The 24574-nt window shown below is 33.4% G+C and overlaps 1 protein-coding gene across 9 annotated transcripts in view; it reads left to right on the forward strand.

Moving 5' to 3' along the window:
* Nucleotides 1-24574, forward strand: part of CCSER1 (coiled-coil serine rich protein 1) — a 1107668-nt gene that overhangs the window by 731295 nt on the left and 351799 nt on the right. For all 9 annotated transcript variants that reach the window (XM_032459742.1, XM_032459692.1, XM_032459747.1 and 6 more), the window contains one exon: nucleotides 17796-17840. In XM_032459742.1, coding sequence (XP_032315633.1) covers nucleotides 17796-17840 — 45 coding nt within the window. The remainder of the gene's footprint in view (nucleotides 1-17795; nucleotides 17841-24574) is intronic.

A 24574-nucleotide genomic window follows, 5' to 3' on the forward strand; every position in this document is an offset into this window, starting at 1 on the left:
CAAAAACCAAGTTCCTTAACACCAGCCCTGAAAGTAGGTTCTTCTAAAGACTAGTATTAGACCTGCTATGTTAACTCTCTCCTACAATTTATAATGCCAACACCTGCAGAATAGAAGAACACAGCAGGATTTTTAATCAGAATATGTACTTATAACATGAGAAAAACACCAAGTAATGGCAGTTGTCTTCTGTTATCAGTAGAAGAATCCTAATAGTCAAAGTCCAGGTTTTCAAAATTTTTTGCACAGTTTCACCTACTTTGTAAGACAGTACAAATCAAGATGATTAAATATAACTCAGGGACGTGCATTTATCATGATCTGTTTGCCACGTACAGTGCTTTTGTACCTAAGGCCTTTGGTGGTTGAGAGGGATACATGCGGATAGTTAACATGTAGAGTAGACCATGGTACATGCTTTAATAGATGTTCAAAGGATTAAGGAGGTGTAAGAAAAGGGAATACAAATTCCCTTTAAAAAAAATGTAAGAAAGCTCCAGGAGGTAGTGACATTTGAGCGCCATCATCCTAAAAGATGTCTATGGCAAAATATAGTAAGATGTCATTTTTATTATAGGGAACAAACACAGAAAGCTGTGAATATACAAGATGCTGGGGACATTTATACAAGATATGAGTTCTTTGCTGTACCAAAGTGTGACACAGTACCATACGTTATTATATGATTAACATAATAATGTTATTCTAATATTATTAACATTAATTATAATATTAATTATAAATTAGTTCAGAAGTATGGATTAAGCCAAGGTTGCAAGGGTTTTGAGTTCTGTTCCAAAGGGATCGGTTTCTCCATTTTTCTATCAATAAAGTAGACCCATCCCATTGGCTATTAAGCAGCAAATTATTTCCCACTGCCTTGGAAAAAAATGCAATAACATTTGTATTCATGTTTAACACTTAGGAAATTAGAAAGATTTTCAAAGCTGTGTGCCAGAAACTGTGGATGAAGACTAAAATATTTATTTCTTATTATGAATCACAATATCACAACTTGTTCATTTTTTAATGTCTATATTGATCTGATTTTTGACTTAAAAAAGAACAATAAAAAAATTATCAAGAGCTGATCTGATTGTTCTGCTATTTAAGCAAATTCCTTGAGGAATTGTACTACACTCCTAAAGATCACTTAGATTATTATCTGACACACAAATCTGTGTAAAATTTGTAAATAATTTTTTGTCTAATCCTACTGAAAATTTTATATTCATCTTTTTATAACTCATATTTGAATATGGCTTCTTACATTAATATGAGTTGGTGTGTTAGGACTCAATATGTAGTAATTTATTCTAAATGCTAGGTGCTAAGTACCCTTAGATCTATAAAAATGAAATTATATAAAGTGTGTAATTATTAAACATTACTCATCCACTTTAATTAAAACTATCTTCTCATTTTATTTCTATTTTGTAGTATTTTATGTTTTTCCATCAAGTTTTTTTGTTTGTTGATTTCTCTTCAATTGGGGCAAGCTGTGCTTGGCATGGTATTAGAAATAATTCAGAAATAAGATGTAAGGAGATCACTTTATTGAAGACATTATTCACGTAAACTATTTTCAGAAATTATCGAAGAGCCACCAAAATGGGTCAGATTCTACAAATGATAGATTTGGGTTTTGAAACAAATGTTGCCTACTTTCCTCCTTAAAACCATGCCATTCAAAAGAGGAACTAATTATCTTAAGGCTCTGAGTTAACTGTTGCCAAATGGTCTCACAGTCAGCGACAGAAGAGAAATGAAGCACTGTGCAGCAAACCTTGGGGATTCACCTGGCCTCCTTTGCAGCCAAGATTGTTCCTATGGTGTCAGAGAACAATTAAAGAACCTGGAAGTGAAGGTGACTCGGAAAAGGGCAAACTGAAAAGTGTAACTCTCTCAACCAGGTCATCCACAACACAGTCACAGAATAACTAGAGCATAGTGAGAGAGTAAGAGGAAAGGAACATTTCAAAAAGCAGGAGTGAATACGTAATTATCCTTAGGGTTATGTGGAGAAGTAGAACAAATCCTGGCATCACATGTACTGTGGCCCTTCCCTAACTGTGTAATTTTGAGAAGTCATATTGCCTATTCCCAGGCCTCAATGTCCTCACAAATGAACTAAGGAAAATGGGCTAAATGACTTCTCAAGCTACTTTCAATAACATTCTGTAAATCTTTCTGTAAAATTACTTATCTGTGAAATATTTTAATGTAAGCACCATAAGACATACACCTTGTCTATCTAAGCTCAGCACATAGAATCAGACCAACACAGAGTAAGCACTCAAAACAGTATTTGCTGAGGGAATGGATAAGCCAGAAAATAAAAGCGGGGGGTCAGTGGGTTGGTGAAATGACTATCAGCAGGACAGCACAGGCGAACACAAACGTTGTTGCATGAAGACTGTCTCTCCCTTCCTCTTTTAGGTAAACTGCGCCCTTGATGATGGTGGGGCAGGGTGGGTAGGGAGAGAGGTCCTAGGTGTTTTCAGTCTCTTACAGGTTTGCACACTCTTGGCTGGAAAAAAACTACAAAGTGGTTTGAAATCTTTAAGACTAAAGAATAACATTTCTGACCATTCTGCCAGACAAATAACCTCGGACTTTCCCATGGTAAGATTGCTATTTTGTGAGGAACACTACCTAATGTTTCCCTGGCTACACTTTCAAGTTGAATAAATTGGAGAACAATATCATCAGAATAAATACACAGTGTTTAATTTCAAAATACATCTTTCCAGCTGGTACATCCTGGCTCACTCTTGCCAAATGTAGCCATAGAACTTATTCCATTAGCTTTTTCTTACTATAACAAATCACTGGACTAGTTTGAATGGAAATCTGATGATTGCAAATTATGTATTTAAAGAATCACCTGACTTTTGAAAGATGTTATATTATCAGATTGGGAGGATAAAAATATACCCTAAATAGTTATAACATTCTTTTTTTAATGCTCATAGATTTCCAAGAGGGATTCAATTTCCAGAAATGCCTGATGCAAATGCAGTTAAATTAGAGTAGATACTTTAGGGAAATGGAAATTGTTGTTTTATTTTCAGGTAGGTCTTTGGGTTTGAGAGGACATTAAATTACACTACAGAACATTGATCTTTCAGATGAAAATTTAAGGCATGGTGCATTTTCTGACTTGCAGTCTCAGACTACACATTTATTTTTCTGTTCTGTCTTGCTGTTCCCAGAAATTAATAATGACAGAAATAAACGCATTTAATAAAGTAAGATCTCCAGCAGTGAATTTTGACACAATTTGGTTTATTTGTTTAATATTGAGTCTTCTGTAGGGTTGCTCAGACAATATAAAGTTGTACATTATGAATACTATATTTAAAAGTGAAAACTTTGGTTATGCTGGAAGCAATACCAATTTACAAGGTAATAATTATTAACAACATAAAGTCTCTACAGCAAAGTTTAAGTAATGCAGTCTTACTGGCACTGGTTACTTGTTTAGTATTTTGGAGAGCTCTTAGAATAGTTAAGGAAGATACACACTGAGACACTGGTTTGGTGTAGGCAGAAGCAAGTATTGATAAAATTCTTGAGTTGAAATTGATTAGATAACAAAGCTCAAAAATTAAAATTGAGAGGTTTAAAGTTTAACTTTCTAAAAGAAAAGAAAATTTCAGTGTTTTAGAGCTAAAAGAGATATTCAAGGCTATCAAGTCCAATTTTCTAATTTTCCTGAAAGAGAGATGTCATCTGAGGTCTAAGTAATTTTCCAAGGTCAGTGAGAGAAAGGAAAGAACCAATGTATTCAACTAATTTTTCTTCTGCATGAATTCAAATTGCAAATATTTATGTCTATATTTTAATACCATATTTATAAAAAGGAATATGTAAATATTTATTTTATAATGGCAAGAAGATAACCCTCTAACACTATGAAGATTGTTGGGGGAGAGAGCATTGCAAGAAGGGAACAGCTGGTATAAAATCTTAAGTAAAGATTCAGATTTTGAGAAAATGTTGAGAGCAGATTTCAAATTGGTGATCATAAATTTAAATACAACACTGTTTTTCTTTAGTAACACGTATTTATTAGGTGCAGTTATACCTTATGTAGAGGATACCAAGGGTTTATGTTTTGGTGGAAAGTATAACAGAGGGAGAAAGAACACAAAAAGTTGAAAGGTTTTTGTATCAGCCAGATGATAATTATGGGCCTTGGACTCTAAGCTGAAAGGAAGGAAATTAGAGGGAAACTGAATGAGAAAGTGGTAGTCTTAAGCAATTGAAGATCTCCATGAGTTTGAAGTATTTTTGGAGGAAAAGTTTAGATTAATGGTGAGAAGCTCCCAAAAGCATTGAGCATTTTTGTTAGTTCTTATAAATAGCAACTCTAAATGTCACCTGCAAGGCCAGTTAGCAATAAAGATTTGAAGAAAGCTTTGGGAAAGATAAAGAGCTGTCTTTGAAAAATGTGTCAAATATGTGCTTTAGGTACTTCTTGTGGAAAGGTGACACTTAAAGTGGAAAACCTGTATCCATAGTATTTAATTAGGTATTTTGGGGTAGATTCTTTTAACTATTTGGAGTAATGGTTTTCATTACAAAAATGATGGTCCTTTCAATCTCCCAAATCAGGGTATTCAAAAATCCCTCAAACTTCACTACCTAAAATGCCTAAAGTTACCCAGGTCTCTTCTTGCATAAGGGTGGGTAAACAAGTGTGTTAGCACCATCTCTGGGGGGAGAGGAGATGTGCTATTTCTTCTAGAAGTTTCCTTATAAGAAATGACACAGCTAAAGAGAGTGAAAGGCAATGAAAAATGAGAAAAACTATTCATTAAAAGGATGATGACTTTAGAATTATAACGTATAAACATCATTGTAACTGAAATCTCAAACTCTCCTAAAAGACTGAGTTAAAGAAAGCTTTTTATGACTTGTATCAATGGTAAAGAAGTAGTCTTTATATGACCACTAGAGAATAAAAAAGGTGAGGAATTATTTGGTTTCAAATTATTTTAATAGGTGAAAAAATTATTTTCCCTATATGATCAAAACATGCACACAGATGTCCCAGTACCTATAAACCTTGGGAGTTAGGAGTCTTAAGGTGTTTCTGGAACATTAGTTTGCTTAGCTAAAACAAACAAATATTAAAAGAAACCTATTCCACTTGAAATGTATGTAAGCCGCAATACTCAAATTACTAATACAGATTTGAAAGGCAAGTAATTAAAGAGAGAAACACTCCACACATTCTGTTGCATTTGAAAGACAAATTATAAATGCACATGGATATCCTATTACTAATTAACTCCTAATTGCTCACTTGACTCTTTTTTAAGTGCCTAGATATATGCCAAAGTAAAAATTCAGTGACAAAAATCAAAGGAAGTAGTTAAAAATATCTCCATGCAAATCTTATTCTAGTACAAATCAGTTCAACCCTGTCATTGCTCTTTGCATCCAAAATCTGATATTGGAGGAAAAAATTACATAAATAATCTTGTCATATAAACGGAAACAGGAACCTAATGCACTATTTTTTTTTTTAGTAAAAATAACAAAGTGATATGTATATGGGCACACACTCATATATAAATATCTTAATATAAAAATTGTAATCACTAGATTATAAGTTCCATGAGGATAAGAATTGTCTGTCTTATTCATGCTTGTTCCTGCAGCACCTAGGGGAGAGTCTGGCACATGGTTGATGCTTCTGCATGTGTAACCCACATGGTCGCTGTGAAATGCACAAATAATTAAAGCCTTTGAGCTGCAGCAACCCTCAAGGATGTTTAATAGTAATAAACATTGAATATAATAGAATCTGTGTTTTTGTACAATGGTGGTTTCTTTTTTACTTTTTTACTCTTTCCAAAGAGTAAACTTATTTCAGAAGCAAGAAGCATATAAATCCTTACTATCACTTATGTGAAGCAGGGGACACAGAGTATGCAGAGGCTGTTGATCAGAGAACCTGCAGACCCAGCTGAAAAAGGGCAGCATCACGAGGGGCACCTAACAGGTAGAGTGAGACACCCATTCAGGGTCATAAGTAACAGCGTTTTGCAGAGTCTTTTTAGGCATATATTCATAAAGACTCATTACTTAAATGGGACTTAGAAGAATTGAGATGTTGAGATTTCTACAAATAATAGCGACTCTGATAAATGAAAATATATCTTATTGCAGACTACAGTGAGTGGGGCAGTATTTGTGACAGAGGAAAGAACGTGAATAGAATATGGACCAGTCAAGTAAATAGAAGTAAAAGTTAGATAGAAGCATTTTCTAGCTTCTCTTGGATTTTCATTAAGAGATCCTACTTGAGAACTAATTGACACTGAGTGGCAGCATCAGAAACCCACTTAATATCATTTAGAATTCATTGTATATAATCATATGTAACTTTACCATTTTATAAACTGGAATTGTTCTCAATTCACAATATAGATTCAGTCTTTCTGAACTGAATAATTTTTAAAATATTATGATAAAACTAAGTAATTACTCTAGGTATTATGATAGATTCCTGTAATCCATGATGTTTATTTTAGTTGAATTCAATTTATATTTTTTACTGTAGTCAGTTTACAATGTTATGTCAGTTTTTTGCATACAGCACAAAGCTTTAGTCACACATGGATATACATATGTTTGTTTTCATATTCTTTTTCACTGTAAGCTACTACAAGATATCGAATATAGTTCCCTTGTTTATCTATTTTACACATACCAGTATAAACTTGTTTATCTGTTTTACATATACCAATCAGTGTCTGCAAATCTCGAACTCCCAGTTTATCCTTTCCCACCCTCTTTCCCCCTGGTAACCATAAGTTTGTTTCCTATGTCTGAGTCTGTTTCTGTTTTATAAATGAGTTCATTTGTCTTTTTTGTTTTAGATTCCACATATGAGTGATATCATATGGTATTTTTCTTTCTCTTTCTGGCTTACTTCACTTAGAATGCCATTCTCCAGGTCCATCCATGTTACTGCAAATGGCATTGTTTTATTTTTTATGGCTGAGTAGTATTCCATTGTATAGATGTACCACAACTTCTTTATCCAGTCATCTGTCATTGGACATTTAGGTTGTTTCCATATCTTGGCTGTTGTAAATAGTGCTGCTATAAACATTGGGGTGCGGGTGTATTTTTGAATTAGGGTTCCCTCTGGACATATACCCAGGAGTGGGATTGCTGGATCATGTGGTAAGTCTATTTTTAGTCTTCTGAGGAATCTCCAAACTGTTTTCCACAATGGCTGCACTAGTGTATTGCCACCAACAGTGTAGGAGGATTCCTTTTCTCCACACCCTCTCCAGCATTTATCATTTGTGGACTTCTGAATGATGGTCATTCTGACTGGTGTGAGGTGATACCTCATTGTAATTTTCATTTGGATTTCTCTGAGAATTAGTGATATTGAGCATTTTTTCATGTGCCTATTGTCTATCCATGTGTCTTCATTGGAGAATTGCTTGTTTAGATTTTCTGCCCATTTTTGGATTGACAGTTTATATTTATAAATTTGCATATGTTTAGTTTTCATCTTGAAATAATTATTGTCATCTTGGTAAAAAGGGAACACTGTCCAGTTGAGAACTGTGTCTGAAGGATATTCTGAAGTCAACATTTTTTTCTAAAATTGTTATGAAGTCTTTGCTCCTGATCATTGCTTTGATCTTTAATAGAAGACATAACAGCACACTTTTAGTACTGTCAAAGGATACAGTGTGATAAGAGGATGCTGCAAATCTTAAATGAAATTTTAGATATTTGCTGATTTAACTTTAATACAAATAAATTGACTTGTTTTATCTGCTAGATCACTAAAGCCAACACAATTTGTACTATTTACAAACAGAAATTAAAATAGTACAGATTGGGTAAAACTTAAGATATATGGATAACTAGAAAAGTAAATTTCCATTTATTCAACAAACATTTAAGTACTTATTTAGCACTTACCATGCTCCAGGTGCTGTCTAGATAGTTGGGATAATTTAGAAAACTTAACAAAGATCCAATCCCTGTCTTAACGGTGCTCAAATACTAATGTGGAAAGATAGATGATATACAATAATAGTAAATGTATACAGTATGTTAAAAGATTTTAAGTGTCCCTAGAGGTAAAGTAGGCAGTAGACTATAAGATGAAATAGGGTGATAAAGCATACCTCACTGAGAAGGTAAAATGTGAGCAAAGGCTTGAGAAGTTGTGGAATTTAATCATGCCACTATCTAGGTGAAGAGAATTCCAGTGCGATGAGCACTTAGTCCAAAACTCAATGTTAGAAGGATGCTTAATGTGGAACAAGACTATCAAGAACACCAGATTCTGTGATGGAGTGGTATGGATGGGTTTAGAAAAAGATAGGGTCAGGAGTTACAGTTAGACAGATTGATAGATAAACATATTCCATCTATTAGTCCTCTTGCTTGAAACACTTTAGTACATTCTCTTTTTATGTTGCATAGTAAGCTTATAAAAGACAGCTTACTAGACAGATTAATGATTCAATTAGCTTAGTAATTGGATTACTTGGAATTTGAAACAGTTATTTCCAAATCCTAAATTAATCCAAAACCAAGGAATACATTTTCAAATATTTTACAGTGCCATATTCCACACATTAGACACGAATCCTGTTCATGTCTGTTTAAGTTCACAGCTGGACTAATGTTTACCACCCTGAGAGAATTCTAAAGCAGTACACCTTTCATTGGCAATGTAGGCAAAGGCAAAGGCAAAGTAGGATTACTTATTTTCTGAAACTGTGTCTTTTCAGTTTTGCATTAAGAATTAGAATCACACATAGAGGTTGTCAGAAATAATATTACACAAACTCTTAGTAGAAATTCTGTTGTTGATTAGTTTCATACCTGAAATGAAAAGGCACCTTCATCACAAGTGACCATCCAGCTGTGAACATCAGAAAGACTGGAAATGTTTTAGTTTTAGGGCAAATTTCATTGTATATAAGCTCATAAAATATGAGGACCCAAGTCCCTGGAGCAGAAGAAATTTAACTTATGCAGTATACCAAGATGAGAATGTCTAGAAAACTGGAGGCATGGAAGTACTATACTTGTTTAATATTTTAGTTAGCCTAGAGCAACGATAATCACAGACAAACTCTAAGAAATGCTATTTGTGCCCGCATAGTTACATTAATTTTCTTTTAATCTTTGTCTGCCCCAGGAAATATTTCAATTGAGTTTTACATTTCTTTCCAAGAAATCAGGAACTCTGGAATCCAATCTCATTTACTTTAACTTTTTTTCCCACCGTTATTTTCAAATCCTAAACGAATTCAAAACCAGGAATTTCTCTTGCACTTTCTACTTCAATATGTAAAAATGACATGGTTTAGGTGGACTTTAATATAATTCTGGAATTAGGCTTACTCCTCTAATGGGTTGCTCAGTCATTCATTTATTAAACGCATATTGATTTAATTCATATTAGATATTCATCTCAATATACATAAAACATAAAGTCATAGTTACTCTTGGTGGTAGTAGATGTAGTGGTTGCAGAATGAGCTCTGTAATCAGATGCTCTGGGTTCAGTAATGAACTCCACCTCTTTCTAGCTGTGTCTCCTTAGTCAAGTTAATTCACTTCCCTTTGCCTTAGTAACCCTATGACAAAAATAGGAATTCATAATGGCACCTGCAAGATAGTGTAATTGTGAGGAATGAAAAATAAGTCACGTAAGGTGCTCAGTATAGTACCTGTCACCTAATAAAAATTCAACAATTGTATACTATTTTTGTAATATGTATATGTGGACATTTTAAAGTATCCTGTGATGTAGTTACAATATTACTTTAAAAATATGGGATGCTTTTTCACTTTTGAGGTGACAGAACTTCAGCAGTGAAGACTGATGGAGTCCCTGAAAATAGTGATGGATCTTGTTTTTTCTAAAGGGAGATGAACAGCAATTCAAAGCTTCCAGTGAATGGATCACAGATATCATTTTACAGCATTTCAAAGATGACTAGAGTGACTAACTGCAAAAAGGAAAACAGAGTTTGACAAATTTTTACATTTGGCTGTTTCCACTTCCTCTTTTAGCTCAAATTCTTCTGAACTCTGTAGACTTTTCAAACAGGTGAAGTACAAATCTCCTGTGATTTATAATTTTAACATTGTATAAGAAAAAAAGGTTTCCAATATAATGGCTGAAAGAGGGATAAGGGAATCACAAAGAATATTTAAACTGTGTACATTAACTTTAAAGGAAGACTGGAAATTATATGTAAGAGTGAATTCTTGGAGTTAGGCTCAGCAGCCTTGGGAAAGTTTCTGAATTGCTAAGTCTGTTCTGTAAACCTATGACTAGTCACACATGTCAATACTATCACTTACAAAATGAATTCTAAATATGGCTAAGGTTGGAAATCCATATATACAACAAAAAGTTTTTAAATCAGCAATGGAAGTGAAACTTGACAATGAATTTAAAGTCTGTGCAGCAAGCTGAAAGAGAAAAAATAGTTATCCAGAATAAGAAAACAAGAATTTAGGAACCAAGTAAGATTGGTAATTGGTATGTCAAGCTGTGTTCAGACTTGGCTTGGGTTTTCTTAGCTTCTTGAGCAGTCTCATCAGTCTCACTAAGAAGCCATGCAAGATAGAAAGATGCATAGCAAGAACCTGTAAGAAAACCAAACTTCCTGTCTTAAAATTGAAACAGCAGGGATCTTCAATTTTAAAGCTCTGCCAAGATCATCCAGTACAACTCACCATATCCTTCTACCCCCATGTCATTTTCTTGATAGGTAAACCAAAACTAGAGTTGAACATGATCCTCATCTTCCAAAAATGTGCTTTTCTCCCCAAAATGGTGCCCCCTGTTTAAGAAGAGATGTAGTGGTAAGAAGCAGGAAGGACAGAAGTGTTTACAAACATGCTTGGCATTCTTTTGGGCCATACACCATAGCTGCAAAATGAAACTAACAATAGCAAGAATTAAGGTGACACGTCGTCTTTTTCCTAAATAAATCCGTTTCCAAACAGAACAGAACATCTAAAAGGTATGTTCATTTCAGCTCAATGTAAGCTGAACTATTACATAGCAAAAGTATTATAAGAATTGAATTAATCCGGGTGAGACATTTGGAGCAGTGCTAGACACATAGATAACACCCACAAAATACTAGTTAGTTTTATACCTGCATTAATAATTAGTTTTCATTTGGATAATATCAACACAAACAGCAACATCGTGATGCTACTAATAAAAATTAGTTTACTATGGACTAGGCACTGAGTTGTGTCTTACATGTTACCTCACTTATTCTTACAAATTGCCTCAATTTTATAGCTATGGTGCCTCAAACATAAAATGGTTTAGAAATACTCCAATAGACAGCTGTTAAAGCAATAGTTTGTAACAGAGCTACTCAAACAATTTGGTAGAAGAAAGATAGTCCTGATTCAGGACCAGCTGACCAGAATTCAAGCCCCGAATCTGCCATTTATAGGTTAAGTTCCCTGCAGCAAGCCCCCTCATCTGTCAAGTGAAGAGGTTGAACAACAAGTTATTTGAAGTTCCTTCAAGCTCTTTCTTGTGTCTCCAAAGTTGAGGCTAATGTAAAAGTTACACAGTTATTCAAGCTTTTTTAAAAATTAATTTTGGCTTTATCCAGTTAAATCTTAACTATTTTCTACAGCTGAGAAAAATTATCACAATAAAATCTCCACAGTGTTGGAAATTAAATATCTATTCCATCTGTTCATTCTCTAGTTTTCCATATTGGAAAAATAAAGCGACCAAATCTAGGGGTATTGGATACTTTATTTCTGACTCTGTTTACAGGGACGCATGGATAATCTTCACAACATAGTAGCAGTTTGGGAGGACTTTGTAATCATTACTATCTTGCCTCTTTGGTATACTTTAGACAGAGATGACTTCATACCCTAGCACAGTTACTGAGGGTGTTCACACAGATGTCTGAATGCTGTTCTGCAAGAGAGACTTTGGTAGAAAGGTAGAAAATTCTATTTTTTTTTCAGTTAATAGCTTTTTTTCTTTTAATGCTTAGTAAACTATCTTAATTTAGCATGCTATAGAACATTTGCTTTGGGGTAATTTTTTTATACCTACAATTTATAGCTTTTTGGTTTGGTTTCATGTTCTTAATTTTGATCAAGACAAATTATACTCTCCAGTGACAATATATGTAAAATAAGGAAAATATATTTTCCTCAACTGTGGTTCCCCAGAATATTTTAAAATATGATTTTCTGAAGTTATGCTAGATAAATATTATCTTTACTACTTGAGAATAATGAAGCAGATTTTTATATTAATTAAAATTTTGTAAATCTTGTATTAATTTTGAGTCAACCAATATACATGCATATTTACATATACATAAGTAATTTTACTGTTTCTGTCTACATCAGGTCTTTCTGAGAGTCAGATTGTCTCAGTGAATAGAATTTAAACACTTCTTTCTTTCTTAGTGGCAATTACACAATATGAAAATTCCAAGTACTTTTTCATTTTAAAATGTGAAAGTTGTGTGGTATATACGTAAGTAAACACCACCAAGGGGCTTGGTTTCCTTGAGATTCATATTTCTTTTGAAAAATTTCTGTCTTCATTGTTGTTTCTTGGTTAATCAGGCTGATGTTACAGTCTGATCTCTCAAAGAAGATTGACTAATTTACTCTCAGTAAGAGTCAACAAAAATCAAGATTGCTGTAGTTTTCCTAGTAGAAACTAGAATTCACTGTTGATACATCTCCCTAACAGATTTCCTCACTCAAGTCACCTGACCTACCAACTTGAGGGTTTAGATTCACTCTAGGACTCAAACTAACTTCTGCCATCAATTAGGACTTCACATCTCAAGAATCATTAGTGAATCTTATTATACACTAGATCTTTTGACTTCTCCACTGAAATACATCCTTGCCTAAAGCCTTGTTAGCATATGGAAATCTTAGTTTATTTTCTTTGCACATATGGCTCCTAATTTCTTGCCATCCGGTTCTCTGACTCAGTCCTTTAACCTCTAGGTTGGTCTTTCAATAATTCAGTGCCTAAATTAGGGCGAAGCTTTTTATATAGTGTATACAGTAAATCACATCTACCCTGGCAGGTTTATTCCCCAACTCCTATTCCATCCAAGCGAATATGCTTCTTAAAGTTCTGACATCTCACTCCTCTTAAATCACTGTGTTGCCTTGAAGAATCATCATGACTCATGCATGAGTTCCACGTTATGATAAATTTGTGTTCATAAGTACATAAGACATTAAACATCTGGACTGGTGGGAACGTAAAGAAACTTGACTAAGGATGAATCAATGAACTTGGTATCTCAGCTCTTAAAGTATTGGTTTAAGTTTTGTTTTTGTACTTACTAACTCTGGTACTCAGAATCACATAATTTAAATTCTGTAAGTTTCAATTTCCTCCTTTGAAAAAGTAAGCTTAAAATACTTACCTTGAGTTCTGCTTCTATATGTGAGGGAGAAATGGCTGTAAGACTTACCCTCCAGCTGTAATCGTTAGAAGACTAGGCAAAACATATGAAATCATTCTCGCACATTAAAAGACAGACAGGGATGCACTATAATACCTCTGAAAAAGGAAAGAAATAAAGAGAGCCTTGCGATACTTGGATTCCTGCCTGCAGGCAATTTTTGGACCTTGGTACATGGAGAGACAACCCAGACAGAACTTCACGGTCTTTACATTTTATGGTTGAGGAGTCAAAGATCTGAGTTTGGAGAGAACAGGCAGCTTGGATTTGCAGGGCTGATTACCAGAAAGGAGGAAAAAACACAAAGAAGATCTCTAGATATCTGCATAGGTGTTACCCTGAGAATTTTGTTTGAATAACAGTCTTCACATGTGTAGAGTGAAATTTGACAAGAGTAGGAAAAGGTTAAGATTACCAGATAACTTGAAATAGAATTCCCAGAGCTTTCACTGGCCTGAGAATCTTTTGAATTCCCATTAGTCAGAGTAGTGAGTCCTTCACTGAATAAATGGGATATTCAGTAGAGAGCAAGAAAGGGTCAAGCTCAGTAACAGATAAATAATTCTAAACACTACTTCAAACTCACCCTAAATTTTTTCTGAAACAAGCCTCAGAGTGGTCAGTGTGAACCACAAGTTAACCATCTGCCAGAAACAATCCTAACTCTTTCTAAGGTAATAAACAAAATTTATTTAGTGTCTAGCACTAAACAAAATAAAAATCACAATATCTGGCAACCAATAGAAACATTATTGGCTATAAGAAAAAAATAGGAAAATGTGACTTATAACCAGGAAATAATTCAGTCAATAGAAACAGACTTGGAAATGACAGATGATAGAATTAACAGACAAGAAGTTCAGAACACCATTGCAAATATAAATGCATTGAGGAATTAAAGAAAAACATAATTTGTATTCTTCAAATGAAAGGCACAAACCCAAAGTATTTTGTTCTAATTGATCTTATATTTACACATTATATATGTATAATAATGATAATAAAAATTAGTATAAGAAGAGGAGATAATAATTACTGTTTTAGGATACCCTGTGCCTGGCCCTTTGCTAAGTGCTATGCACATACTGTCCAGTTTTATCTTTATAGCAACCACATGAGTTACTGTATTATTATTTTTCAAGTAAAAAAGATGAGGTTGAGAAATACTATATTATTTGTTAGAACACAAAATAATATGCCACACTGAAGCTATAAGCTCTCAATCATCTGAATTCAAAAGCACACCATTATACTATTTCCCATATCCTAAAAGTTAGGGGCATGGACACCATTTACAATTTATTTTTAGCCTACACTACCAGGTTTAGGAAATGTTCTAATATTTTGTTTTACATCTTAGTTTCATATGAAATTTAGACTCTTCAAAATACATCCTGTATATGTACATAATTTTCTATACTCAGAAATCAGACTGCCATTTATTTACAGGAATAACTGCCGGGTTGATTCTAGAGCCTTTTCTAGATTCAGTAAAGCAATGGTCTATTTTTAAAAACAAAATGGCCTTAGTTAATATTTTTTGCAACTGTTTTCTCTAACCAACTCTAATGTTTTATGTATGAGATAAAAATTTAAAAACCACTTAAAAAACCTTTTAAACACAAACAGTCTAGTTTCTGTTAAGATATTATAAAAATTTTGCCTTTTTAAACATAAATGCTATCACCAAATGAAAAAAAATGGACCCTACAAATATTTTCTTATAACTATGAATACTTAATAAGTGATTACACTCTGTGCTGCTTAAGGCAACAATAAAAACAGTAAAAAATCTTTCCTTAAATTCCAAAATATAAAGCTAGAGATATAATAATTAAGTCTACTATATCTTTCTTACAGGGTATTTTTCTTACCAGATGTAAGAAAAATAGTGATAATGCAGAATATATAGTTAAGGAGTTCTGCTATTCAGATTTTCATCAGCAATAGAAAAATACTTTGTCAAAATTATTCATAATAATGTGAAAAGTCAAGTTTTTTAAAGCTCTGTCAAATAATTTAAAGGCAGGTGAAAAAGGTTGTGATAAAGATAAATCCCAATATTTATTTGTATTTTTTCAGTTTTTCTTCAGGCAGTGTTTCTAAAAAAAGGGAGAATGAATTATTGGTTTTGACTCAATTATGAGAATATGAGAGTTCTCATTTATGTCTCTATTTGATATTTTAAAATTTTACCCTCAGTTTTCAAAACTGCTATCAAAGTAAGCATTCACTTAAACAATAGTACAAACTCCTTCTCTTGAAAGACTTCCCCATTTGGTCACATTTTCAGCCTTACTTTCCAGCTACTCCTTTTCGCCTGAGTCACAATATATGCCACCTAAACCACTTGCCTTTCCTAGACCTCTTAGTGCAGTGCCTCTCAAACTCTAATGTGCATATGAATTGCCTGGAAACTTTGTTAAAATATATATTCTTGTTCAGCTGGTATTGGGTGGAGTCAGCATTTCTGATGAGTTCCCACGTGATGACTTGCTGCGACGCCAGGTCTCCAGAGCACTGAGTGCTGTTCTCCTTCTGTGTTCCTTCCTCTGCCTCTAGGACTGTTACGATGTGATTCCCCTATGTGATCCTCCTGTGTGATCCTTGATGCTTCTGCCTGTTTGCTGCCTCAATGAGCCTCTTTCTTCCTATGCTCAGAGAAATTTTTATATACCTGACATCATTCTCCTGAAGTTTTATCTTAACCTTTGTGTGTTTAATCAATGATCTAAACTTGAGGACTATGTTATTTATATCTGCAATATCTAGCATGGTGTCTGGTACAAATGCCATAGTACATATAGCACAAATATGTATTGTAAAATAACTAAAGTTAAGTGGTTGAGAGAAGGAGGGAAAGAGAATAAGAGGAAAAAGAAGGCAGAAAGGAAGAATTAGGTACTGTGAGATCACATTTTATTGCAGTTTTCATGCAGTTCCTCAACATACTAAGCTACTATAGTAGGAAAATTAATAGGAATTGAAGCTTTTATTGTATTTAGAGGAGGCAAAAAAGCTTCCATTATTTTGCTTTCTAAGTAGCAATATTTCCAGGAACGATAGATAGACAGCCGGACTCTTATACAGCAAGCATATTTTGCAATAGGTCTGCTAAGAAAAAGATGAACCCTTCTACCATTTAATTATGCATGGTGTTTATTGGGGACTTAAAGTGAATCCCTCCTCTTTTAGTGTAGAAAGCTGTTATGATAATAGAATACAGAGGAAGTCCTTCATCAGGAGATAAAATCCTGAACGTTTCCCGGATGATCACCAGTGCTGCAAAGGAAGCTGCTGCTTTTTATCAGCTTACTTATACTGGGGCCCCAAGATGTGCCAGGGGCAATGCAGTAGACAAAGAACTTTCTATCAACATATCCTATACATACTACTTCAGTTTTAAACAGTATCTTTTAGACTGTGGTTTCACCAAGGGACAGTCATTACTAAAAAAAATGCTTTACATTGTATTTTTATTCATGGTCTTGGGATTTAGCACAAAGTGCATTGGTACCACCTTTGAAGACTTAGATATAAATATTGATAGATATTTGGCTAGGCACTATTTAATCCATTACTGGCACAAGCAACATAAAAAAGACTTTAAAATAAAATAATTGAGAAAAAAAGGTGGGCACGTATTAATCATTGAACAAGGATATGCCTGACCAATGGATTTGTATTTTCTTTTGACATAATTGAAATGCAACATGTATACTTTGTGTGTCTCCTATTAATTTAAGGGCAGGTTAGAGGGAAGTTTTCTCATCGTGTGTATTACTCTATATTGCCTAGGATATTAAAGTAGAGCACTCAACTGTGGGTTTCTGTGTACTGAGGATGTGTTTGGATTTCAAATTCGTGTCTTTTTCTTACATATATTATTATATGTAACTGGCTGTTACAGACTTACAACAGCATAGTAAATGTTATTTCTGAAAATTAAAGACCATTATTGCTACCAAATCAATGTGATTGATGCATATGCAGTTTGCTTTTGTTAATTTTAAACATGATTTTAGTATCACTACTGATCAGCTATCTACCTTCATTTCATTTTCTTTTGAGTGGTGTGTTCTCTTAATTTTGTATATAACCTGTTGTCTGAATTTTATGTACAGCCCTTATTATAAACCATTCTCCTAGAAAAAAATGGGTCATACATTCATCTACATTCAAATCTTCTTTGTTAAATGAATTCTCTTTCACTTCAAAAATTTTGCATTAGTACTAATTATTGGTTATTTCTTGCCAACAGTAACATTTTCGTTTTTTTTCTTTCAGGGTTTGAACCAGAAAAGACTGGAGGCAGTACAAGGCGGGAGAGAGGTAAGAAAGTCTAAGGGAGAGGGATGGGGAAGAAAAGAAAATGGATACAATGTCGCAGTGATTTGGTTGGTGATGTTGACTGATGCTGATGGTGTTCAATACTATGGGGAGGTGTTAAAAGGAATTTTGATAACATACATTCTATTCACTCTGGCCAAGCCATATTTTACCCATGTTTATGCAGACATATTACTTGTGCTTGCTTCTCTGAAACTGAAGAAAATATCATGTCTATTGTTAGGCAAGAGTTGTTTTTGTTACAATGGATTTTATAATAGTTGGGTGCTCTAGAGTGGACATTTCCTTTTTAAGCAAATACAACATGCAATATTTTAAAATAATTTACTGAGAAATTAGCATAATTCTAACAATGGAACATTTTATGGCATCTGGCATTCTATCCTGTCTGAAGCTACTGTCATATGCGACGAGGTGGGCATACGTTATTAGGTGGTGTGAAGGTAAGACTAGTGATTCTAAAACTTTCTTTAATTATTGTCTATCCTGAATGTTTTTTCAAGAAGGCAGACTTTCAAAAGCACCAAACATAATACTGTATTGTATACATGATGCATATTATTATTTTCTTATTCTAATGTGCAGACTTAACCTCACCTTGGTTAAAATTCTTTCCAGGCTAAATGTGTAAATGTTAATGACTCTGGTTGTTGGGTGTAGGGAGATGGTGGAATATTTAATTCAGTAAAACAGTATTTTCTTGTTGCTCAAAAGGTAATTTTAATTTTGGTGATATTTATATAATAATTTTTCAGCTAAAGTGCAATACTTTGTCTTATAAAATAAGATGGTAAATCTTACCCTCCTCCCTATCTGTAGCTTCTTTCTGTAAAAACATATTTCTTCTTAATTAACTGTATAGTATCTGCCCCTTCTTTCCTTGCTCTTTTAATTTCCAGTTGTGTGTATTTAGTATTTGACATTTTAGTTCCTAATCAATTTGTCATTTAGGGTCTTTTTCCATTTATTTGCTGTTTTCCATCTGAACATATCTATTCCTTTTGAGGGACACATAGTAGTAGGCTTACATTGGCAAAAGAGCTGGAAAAGGTGAAATATAGGTAAATCTTAAGATATTTTTCATGCTGTAGGAGAGCAAGGTAGAAAGGACATGGTCATCAGTTTAGGCTGAGTGGGAAAAAAATATGGAGCATGTAAGGAAGACCTCAGAGCCATTTATAGGTTTGTGAGAGTAACTACTTTCACTTAGATGGACCAGAATGGATCTATGTAGAGAAAGAACCTAACTCATCACCTCCTAAGTGGAAGTTCACACCCAGGCAGAACTGCCACAATTTGTTTCTCCTGATTCTTTGCTTTTGAGGACTTGCAGTTTGGATCGTATCACTCAGCTTCTCACTGCTGTATCCTAATCCAAGAGCAATTGTGTGTCCAAAGAAGGGAAACGTTAAGTCTGTGTACCTCTGAAGTGGCATTGCTAAATGGTGGCAAAATTCGTTTTTTAAATTAAGATTCTGTAGTTTTTCATGGTGTTTTTAAAAGCCTAATGACTGGTTTTTATTAAAAAGAGTTGCTATTAAATTTTATTGCTTATATTTTTCCTTTGCTCTGCTTTTATTTTTATTACAAGTGCACTATGGGTGCAAATTTTTAATGACCTACAGTTTTATATATACATTTACATAGAGGGGACAACCTTGATTTGGACCTTCTTCCTGAGGTTAATGGAATAATTGTGAAGGAGGTAAGATGGTCAAATTAATGACAATCCAGTAAGGACTGCACTTGAGAACCCCCAATCCAGGAATAGAAAGTGAAAATCGACTATTAAAATTCAAAACAACCACTTCACTTCGTATCTGGGCAACACTGCGTTACTTGGGCACACTTCTAGCCAGCCTAACACTCACCTTAATTTTCTTCATGATTATAAAGTTTAATATATTCTATGGTAAGAAACTTCAGCGAGGTGCCAGACAGGTGAAATGTGTTGTGAATACTATTCTGTCGAGTCTCAGTGGTAAGTGATCTGTAAACAAGAGTATAATTACTTAATAAGAGCTTCCTAATCTCTCTTGCTTATGAAATGTGACAGAAATCTTTCTGATTTCTATTTGTTGTGTTCCTTCTGTGCACTACAAAGGTGTATAATTTACTTCTGATTACATTAAATTGAAATGTGTGGATTTGGAAAACTCTTAAAAAATGTTCTCTTAGAATTTTTCATCCTAATGCTATTGTGATTGATGAAGACTTAATGACAATGATTACTTTTTCAGATGAATTAATTTGTCTTAGTTCAAATGACAGATGTTCCCAGTAGGTATTGATGGATGTGATACTAAGGGCCTGTTACCAAATATTTATAAGAAAATTTAAGATGTGTCGTTTAAAATGTTCTATTTACCTATTTGAGATAATGACAATGGTTAGAGTATGCATGGAAAATTGAAGCAGGCAGTAATATGCTATTTAGCTAAGTGGTAAGTATTATTAAAAAGCTAATTGCTAGACAGGAAGGCCAGGTTTGAACACTGCATGCTGTATAAAAATATAAATTAAGAAGTGATTAAAATATAAATTACTTTTCTGAAGAAAATAGAGGTAAACAGCTCCTAAATTGCTTGTATTGTGAAATATTTGAAAATAGGTATTAGTTGTATTTAAAAAAACCCAGTTACATTTTTTTGTATATTTATACATGCTTACTGTGCATATAGATTGAGAGTGCTGATCTTAATAGATAATAACAAGGTTGTTTAAAAAGGGAGATCAGTGAAATACTGTGTAAACTGTGATTATATAACTGTATTCCTATCTGATTGTAAGTGAACTTCCTGCCTCTAGTGGAACCTTGTAACTCATAGAAAAACCTCAGTGAAATTTCACTGGGTATGACACATAGATAAATGATTATATTCCTTTTCTTAAGGAATTTTTGTTCTATGCAGTGCTTTTATTGTTAAATGTGGATAAAACCAGGTTCTATCATTTTTCTTAAAACATTGTATACTTTTGTTATTTTAAATAGTATTATATTTTCCAAAGTATAGTCTTTGTTAACTTATTAAAGATTCAGCTGTGTGTGCATGTGTACTTGTGTATGTGTGTACATGTGTGTTTGTGTACACATAAATTCTCAATGGCAAGATGTCTTTATTTCTACCCTACCTCCAAAATACTCGACCATCCATATTCTGGATATCTGATATCACCAATATGAACACACTTGATACAGGACTTTTTATCATGGGTGAAGAAAACTAATTATTATGATTAGATATCTAAATCAGGATTCAACATTTAATTTCAGAAATTATACTGAATGTAGCTAGCTCAGGTGAGAGACAATGGTGATTAGAACTTTTGGCTTGTGACTGTGCTGGTGGAAGTCAGAGATTACAGAACCACTGATGGGATGGAAATGATATGCAGGTGTGTAATGATCAGGAGTCACTTTTACATAATTTACAGAGCTCAGAGCTCCCAAAATGATGAACAAAGTAAGTAGAGATCATGCTGCCTTCTTCACCTTCAAATCTGAAGATAAGATTAATACTGGTACACTTGAACACTTTAAATAAATAATTTTATATCCTTATAAGACATATCAAAAATATTTCTTAAACTTCTGAGAGAAAATGAATATTTTTAATAATTTCTGGAAGCATTCCTTTGAAATATGACCAAAAATCATTATAGACATATTCATTACTTTACTAGAAAAGTCCATGGTTGTAGTTTGGAAAATTTTCAGTTGATTATATTTGACCATGCCAATGATACTTTTAAAATCCTAATTTTGCTGGGGAATTGCAAGGACAAATAAATAGATTCTGATAGACATATGGTTAGGAAAGAGTGGACATTTCAAATTATTGAAATAGTGGATTTTCAAATGTGTCATTCTCAAGAAAATCATGGGCATGCCTTACAGCCTGTCTGTTCTGTGATCTAGAATGCTTCACTGTCTTACTTTGTTGGACTACAGTGTTTCCAATCTTCTTTGCCAGAAACAATAAATAGGAAATTATAGCTTATTATGAGCTTCTAATACTTAAAAAACATAATTAATAAAGAGATACTTGTAAAAGGTAGATTGAAAATAAAATGTTTAGTTAAATCCTATTTCCCCAAGCCTACTTTATATGTTTTAATCATTTAAAATAATAATTGAAGATTTTCTATTTATGTAAAGTGTCACTTGAGCACATAATATTCCTAGAGAAAGTGATTATTTGGTTCTGACAAATAGATTTTATGCCTTTGCTAGTATGATTGGATAGACTTTTCATTGTTTATCCCATGACAAATTACATATTTCTACTTGAAGTTGAAAGTTGTTTGAAAAGTTGAGCCCTAAAAGGAAGAAAATTCAAAGGATGAAATTGATGATACTCTGTATTTCAGAATAACTTGTCTACCTGGAATATTAGCACAGGCATTATTGTAAGTGGAACAAAATAAAAATCACCATTGATTTCTCTGTCCATTTATAACTGAATTAGTATTATGCAGATTATTTTAGACCTAGGGTATTGCTTAAGTTATGAAAACTCCCTGTTATTTCTCCCGGATCCAGCAGACAACTGGAGAGAACTGTTTTCCAAAGAGAGAAAATAAGAAAAATATGAGTTGTAAGAATACAACTAAAATTGAAGAAAGGGTGCTGTTCTTGGAAATATGAGTTAACAAAATGTGTTGAAGTAACATTGTTTTCTTAAAATCTAATATTTTATATCATTCAAAATTACAGAAGATAGCTAATTTCTTTTATAGCTTTGTGAATCAATTAAAAAATCTTCACTAAGAAACAAATTATGATTACCAATTATCTTTAGTGCTTTTTCTGCAAAACTACTTCCATTTGCATGTTTCATTTATTGTTCAACATTCAGAATAGACTGTTTCCATTTTTGTCCAAATTTAGCTATCCCATTCTCAGTTGATACAGAGTTCTATAGAATAAGAAATTCTTTTATAACCTCAGTGATGACACAATTTGGGGGAGAAATATATATTGGCTAATATGACATTCTTCTTTGAGATATAAAAGCTGAGACAAAGATAACTCTTCCTTTATAACTAGAATTATTCAATGCTTCAGTGGCTATGGTTTGCCACTAAGATGTACCTGATTTACAGTTCAATTCTGAGATCAAGAGATTTTTAAGGACTCAGTAAAAAAAAAAATAAAATATCCCTACTTTTTTCATTTCTTGGAATTGACAGACAGTAAAGGAACTCAAAGATCTTTGTGCTTATAAATCAATATTAAGTGAATGAATTACACTTTACAAGACTGTAATAATTATTCCCATTTCAAAAGGTTATTGAAAGGATAAAATGAGTTAATAATTGTAAAGCTCTTTGAGCAGTGCCTGCCACGTAGGGAGCACTCAATAAGTGGTCACAATTATTATTTCCTAGTATTATTACTACTACTATTTTTCATATTACTTGTCCTTCCTTTATTCTTTCCTCCTGTCCGAGACAATTTGAGTGTCATCAGTGATAACCAAAGCCTAGCCTGACTCTTAAAGGATTTTATATTCTATATTGTTTCTAAGAGGACACATTCCAGATAGGACAATATGCAAAATATACTTGAAATCTATCATTGAATCTCAAAAATTCATAGTCCCATATTTCATATTACAGATGAAAAAAACTTTTATTTACCTTTTCACTTACAGAAGTGAAAAAGTACAGTTTACAGAAAGTAATGCCTAAGGCCTACGGATTTTATAAGCTATTTTTCACATCCTCCATATTTTCTGGGTGATCTTCAGGTTGGATTTTGAAGATCTCCTCTATGCTTGTAGACTACTGACATTCCAAGAAACTCTCTAAAAGAAACCTGTTGGTTAAGCAAAACTAAGCTTATCAGATCTACTTCAGTAAGAAAGAACATATTCTTAGTGACATTTCAAATAAGGAAAACAAAATCCAAAAGAAGTGCATATTTTTCACTTTTTAAAATCTTTCTTTTGGAAATGTTTGATTATCTAGATCAGATATTCTTGGAGTATGTACACAGTCACAGAACGATTTTTCCCAAGGGAAGCAGAAGAAAAGAGTGAGCAAAAGTAGAGAAGTGAGAGGGAGCCTGCTTTGGACAGACATGAAACCAACACTATGGAAGAACAAAAGAAGCCTTCGATGTGGGAAACTCATTACACACACATGTATACCAAGAGCCACAGAAAAGAATATTTACAGCAGGTTTAAACAATAATTTGAACCCTAGTGAATTCTGTCAAAAAGCAATCTGACAGTTATATTCCCCAAAATGAACTCTGCAATTTCATATTGTTTGGAATGGAATTAAGCCAATTAGAGATATAAGCACATGAATTAAAATATAAAATAGTCAGGAATTTGACCTAGAAGGCCAAACAAATGGAGAAGACCACATGAAAATACTGCTTGAGCAACCTCCTGTCTTAAAAACCTGACGTTAAACAAATGAGGGGCTTAACAGACCCTCTAATAACTTCAAGCGAAATGAAACTAATTGGAATCAACAAAGATAAGACTGAGGCCAATCTTTATAGAATTTTGGAACAATACTCAAGGTACAGTTTGTCTAAAGGGAATCAGCCTAACAAGGTCTTCTGAACTCAGGAGTGCTTGGACTTAGACCCTTTTGTTAATGACTCACGTTGGAGAGTCATGCAAACAGACCAATAACAGTGTTCTAAGTAATAAGAACAGGTGTTTTCATCTAGGATAAGAGTTTTCAAATTTGATTG

The sequence above is a fragment of the Camelus ferus genome, chromosome 2 (genome assembly GCF_009834535.1).
Source record: "Camelus ferus isolate YT-003-E chromosome 2, BCGSAC_Cfer_1.0, whole genome shotgun sequence".
Lineage (NCBI taxonomy): Eukaryota > Metazoa > Chordata > Mammalia > Artiodactyla > Camelidae > Camelus > Camelus ferus.